The sequence below is a fragment of the Cryptotermes secundus genome, unplaced genomic scaffold, assembly GCF_002891405.2.
Source record: "Cryptotermes secundus unplaced genomic scaffold, Csec_1.0 scaffold403, whole genome shotgun sequence".
NCBI classification, from domain to species: Eukaryota; Metazoa; Arthropoda; class Insecta; order Blattodea; family Kalotermitidae; genus Cryptotermes; species Cryptotermes secundus.
The window spans coordinates 206,611-211,771 of NW_019739948.1; the positions used below are offsets into that span (position 1 = coordinate 206,611).

Below are 5,161 nucleotides of genomic sequence, written 5' to 3' on the forward strand. Positions count from 1 at the left end.
AACTGAACTGCCTAAGAAGACAGTTGGAATCTAGCCATCAGTGAGCAGTTAGTGTGTGAGCCGGATCAACACAGTTACGCGCTAGCCAGGGAGTCAGTCAGTCAGTGTGTGAGCAGAAGTGACACAGTGCGGATGAAACAGTAGCCGACCGGAAAGAAGAATACCGGAACGTGCGACTAGAAGTGATAGCCTGAGAAGCAGATGCTTGGCTCACAAGAGAAGTAATTGGGAGTGTGTGACATAGTGACACTGGTATAGCTCCCGTATCGTACGGTGAATACGTGTAGACTACTGAGGACAGTGTGAAGAGATTTGTGTGTAGGGTTTGAAAAGTGTGGAAACCCCTAGCATTATTATAATTAATTGTAGCCGAGACTTGTAGGTTGTTAAATAAACCAATTAACAATCCGAACGGCGTCTTCAGTCGCAAAACACGCTACACTGGTGTCAGAATTGTTTACGAACTTAAACACGCCACAAACAGATTGTTGTGCATCGAATATTTTACTGCTACAAACGGGAGATGCAGCAGATGATGGAAATGCTGGCAAGAATTGACGCCAACGTGAAATCTAACCAAGTAATAGCAGATACTGACCGAATGCAGATGCAAGAAATGTTCCGAACCCATCAAGAAGAGATGAAGGCCGATTGGAAGGCCGAGAAGGACGAAATGGAGGCCAATAGAAAAGAAGACAAAGAAGACTTTATGGAAAAATTAGACTCCTATCAAGAAAAGGTGGAGATCGGCTTCAAGGAATTGCTGACCAGATTGGAGGATGACAGAGAGACCGACCGAAGAGAACTGAAGGAGATGATGGACGTCTGTCCAGTTCAATCACTATCTTCTGTCGGCGCACACTGCCCACTCTGCACACAAGAACTATCTTCTCTCTGCCCTCACAGTACACTGCTAGTCACACATTTTTGTCTCTCAGCCTTGTAAGAAGCTGCGAGCTCATCAAAAAGCTTACTGTTCATCTCCATGAAGGTTATGAGCACATTGTACACAAGAGCCACAATTGTTTGGCTCCAGTGCTCTTTGCTGATGCGGTACATTTCTGGGAACATTATTGGCATGATCACATGGTTGTTTTCCTCAATCAGGCTCATTATGTACTCATTATTCCAGAAGTACAGTGCAAGTTCAGCCACCTGAAAGTGAGGACTAGAGACGCATCTTGAAATTTGTCCGAACAACGGTTCCTGAATTTTGTCAAACTGTGATGGTTCAATTGCATCTAAAATTTCTTCAATCTCACCAAGGAACATCACCTCTTTTTGACTGCACGTTTGAGGCCAGAACTTGAGTAGCCCTTTAACAGCAGTTTCAGATAGCGTGGCATCCTTTTCAAGGAACTGAACCACACAGTATGTCAGCTGTGCATGGTACAATGACAGACATCTAACTTTGTGCAGTGGCAGCAGAACCTTTACGAGGAATTGCTTGTGTTCTGACTTCAGCGGTAGAGCAAAGCCGTTGATAATGCTTCCTAATATTTCCAATAACTCTCCAACACCATTAAAATGCTCTGTCTCATATACAAACCTAAGGAAGATGTTATTCATTTGTTTGCGTATGAAAGCACGTAGCCCCAGGAATTTTCCATAGATGCGATGCAGAACTGTCTTAAGAAAATCACGCTCCCGAGGGTCTTCACTGTCAAATAAGTTGAATAAAATTAAAGCAATCAGAGCAAGGACGGAAGCCATGCGAGAAAATATAGGCACCAGCCACATGGAGATGGTGTACGCAATTAAACCGAAATAGAGGTAGAGACAATGGCCTGCCAAGAGAAGGAGGCACATCTAGAAGAAGAAAAGCTTGTCTCAGAGGACACGAAACCTGCGGTGGCACAACAAGAAGAGGTCCCTACAGTGATACCGGTAGTAGAACCTCAAGAAGAAAGTACGGATACCAGAAAAGAGACGATGGCCTGCCAAGAGATGGGGGCACGTCTAGAAGAAAAAGAGCCGTCCTCAGTGGACAGGAAATCTGAGGTGGCCTAACAACGAGAAGTCCCAACGAAGATGCGGTAGTGAATCCGATCAAAGGACGGAAGAAGCGGCATAGGGGCAAGAAGCATGCTGCAGGGCGACGTGGAGAGCCAAAGGAACTAACCCAAGGAATTTGTGTATCCCGGATGAAGTTGGCCTGAAAAGCAGATGCTTGGCTCACAAGAGAAGTGTAATTGGGAGTGTGTGACACAGTGACACTGGTATAGCTCCCGTACTGTGAATACGTGTAGACTCCTGAGGAGAGTGTGAAGAGATTTGTGTGTAGGGTTTGAAAAGTGTGGAAACCCCTAACATTATTATAATAAATTGTAGCCGAGACATGTAGGTTGTTAAATAAACCAATTAACAATCCGAACGGCGTATTCAGTCGCAAAACACGCTACAATATATATATATATATATGTTGTATAAGCGCATTTCCCTCAGGTTTTGCAGCCAAAAATTCCAGTATGCATTTCTCATCTCATTCATGTGTAATTCATGCCCCTTTCATCTCATGCTTGTTCATTCGATAAACCTAACCACAAAAATTACGTTGCTTCTATTTAGTTTCAGTTTTCTTCAAACTGTACTCCCCTACACGTGAAAACATTTTCACTGTGATTTCGAAGTGATTGTTATTGTTACCAAAGGCCGCTCCATAGCTCAAGAGGTTAGTCGCTGGCTTCCCACTACGGCGGCCCGGGTTCGATCCCGAGTCTGGTCAAGTGGGATTTGTGGTGGACAAAGTGGCGCTGGGGCAGGTTTTCTCCGAGTACTTCGGTTTCCCCTGCCAATCTTAATTCCACCAACTGCTCCACAATCACCCTCACCTATCATCTGTGGCTGGTAGAATAGGCCAGAAGTGGCCGCAGTACAAGGGACATAGTCCCACCCCACTAGCAATAAAAAAATAATAGTGTGACCAGATGGTGACATCAATAAATTAAAATTTAGGCTTTGATTTGTCCCGTAGTATTATCTGGTTATAAGTCTAAAGATATACACGAATTAATTGAATGCAAGCTTCTGATGAAAAGCGTGAGTTTGTAGGCACAACTCCTGAAGATCAATTTAGTCCTTTACTTTCCTGAAGTTCTCCAGTAACAGGTTAGTTCTGGCTTCCAGTCCAAGATCGGCTAAAGGCTGTCTAAACTGCAAGCTAAGAGGGAATATAGAGGAAGCAGAAACAAAATATTGGGCATTTTTAACCTCACCGCTGCATGAAAGTGAGTGGTGAGATTCATGTTCCGGTCGCTTTTTGCCCCCAAAATTGCTCTAGGCACCCACTGGGCCCCGTATCCGATCTGGATGATGTGGTGAAAATGAACGTCGGTATCCTTCAAACATCGAAATGGTAAAGAACCGTGCCTATGTTGTGTCTTAAGCGTTTTCCACTGTACATTGTTGTCAGATCGTTCCACAATCATTAGAATATTACTATACAGGTATATTCAAAACACGAAGCAGCCCAGATTGGAATACTTGAAATCTTATTAAACACACAGGACATTATCCCGTATGGTTGCTTACTCAAGTTATGACGTACACCTAAAGATGTTTTAGACCACAATATCTATCTATTCCTGTTGCTCCCACTTGGAGCATAGGGCGTCAGTGAAACGCTTGTTTCACTTCAGTTTCTTCGTCTTAGTCGGTAGGGCTCCTTGGATAGGGGATCAGCCTGCCGCAAGGCCGCTACTTACATGATTGACACTCCCTCCATAACTCCGGAAAAGTAGCAGTGTCAAATGCGAGCCGGTTATGTGGGAAGACATACTGTAGTGCCGCCTATGGCCACGAGATGACGTTGCTACTGCGCAGAGGTCGAACAGTGCCGCGTCATTCGTGGCGGTGTGCAGGTGCAGTCGTGGGCAACGCTCAGACAACATGGAAGCAGACAATCACGGGCAACAGTGGACTGTGTGGTTTCACTGGAGGGAAGGAGTGGCTGCTTCACACATTCTCACGAGGTTAGCAGCAGTATGTCGGGAAACAGCACCAAGTCATGCGGGGTAAGATATTCACATCCAACGACGAGCTTCAGGCAGTTGTCCAGCAGTGGAGCCGGGATACCCCCAGAGAATGGTTTGCTGTGCAAATACAGAACCTGCCGGAACGAGGGCAAAGGTGCACAGACATTGGCGGGGAATACCTCTAATATAATCTGTATGTATTTTGTTCCAATAAATGGTTACTCTGAAGAAAAAACATTTAGTGTCAATCATTTTTGAACGCCCCTAGTATAAATGCAAACATTAATGCCTTGAGTGGGATTCGAACCCATAATCCCAGTGTTCGAGCGTGCCTTAGACCGCTCGGCCACTGTGATCCCCTTAGGAAAACAATGAACACGCCATTATTCTCAATGATATGGCTAAGGTTTTCATTCTTGCCCACATTGGCATCGCTTCTGTTCCTTGTGAGATCCAATGGAAAGACTGGAGCCCAGTGCTGCTGCCAGAACCCAGCTTTCATCACTTCGACAAGTGGATGAAGAAATATGAACAGTATCGGCCCCGGGTCATGTCGTGACTGCAGCTACCATGGTTCGGTTGCATGGAAGAAAATGAACAACTAACAGGTTTGCAAAGCGGTGTTTGCCAATAGTATTAGCAGCGAAATTGACTGAGGAATGACCCTGGTCCATTAACGGAAGCCATGGTACCGTGCAGACAGCCATTCGCATTGTTAACGAAATTGCAGACTCGTGATGCAAATATAAGCTTGCGTACATGTTGAGAAACCTCGCAAAATTAACCTAATAAAATTCTCTCTTGCTCTCTACTCATTAGTCCGAAGCACGTTCGGACGTTACAGATATGCAAGAGGTTACGATCTCACGGTGGCACATAATATGTTATGACGTTCTAGGATGTGACGCCGTGTAACTTGGTAGAGAGGTAACACATGATACCTCCGTCTTCAAGATAGGAATCTCTTTTACGCTGAAGCTGTTGGCAATTTCCTCCGAAATGTTGGTCCCTACTGTCCGGGTTATCGTCTCTCCGGCTAGATATATTAAGTATGTGCTGACGTCAGACATGTGGCCGGAAGAGAGATGTTCAGATCATTGACGATACTACTCGGTCTGAAAGGAAAAAAAAAGTTTCTCCTCGGCACTTCTCTTTATTATTGTTATTATTATTATTATTATTATTAT

At 44.7% G+C, this 5,161-nt stretch overlaps 1 protein-coding gene across 1 annotated transcript; it reads right to left on the reverse strand.

Moving 5' to 3' along the window:
• Nucleotides 1–900: 900 nt before the first annotated feature.
• On the reverse strand, nt 901–1,713 carry LOC111872093 (serine/threonine-protein phosphatase 2A 56 kDa regulatory subunit epsilon isoform-like). Its single transcript, XM_033754527.1, has one exon. It carries the CDS (start codon nt 1,711–1,713, stop codon nt 901–903), a length of 813 nt encoding a protein of 270 aa, XP_033610418.1.
• Between the last annotated feature and the right edge of the window lie 3,448 nt (nt 1,714–5,161).

Excerpts from the sequence above, each read along its gene's own strand:
- LOC111872093 (XM_033754527.1), bottom strand. The coding sequence starts at position 1,713 with ATGGCTTCCGTCCTTGCTCTGATTGCTTTAATTTTATTCAACTTATTT.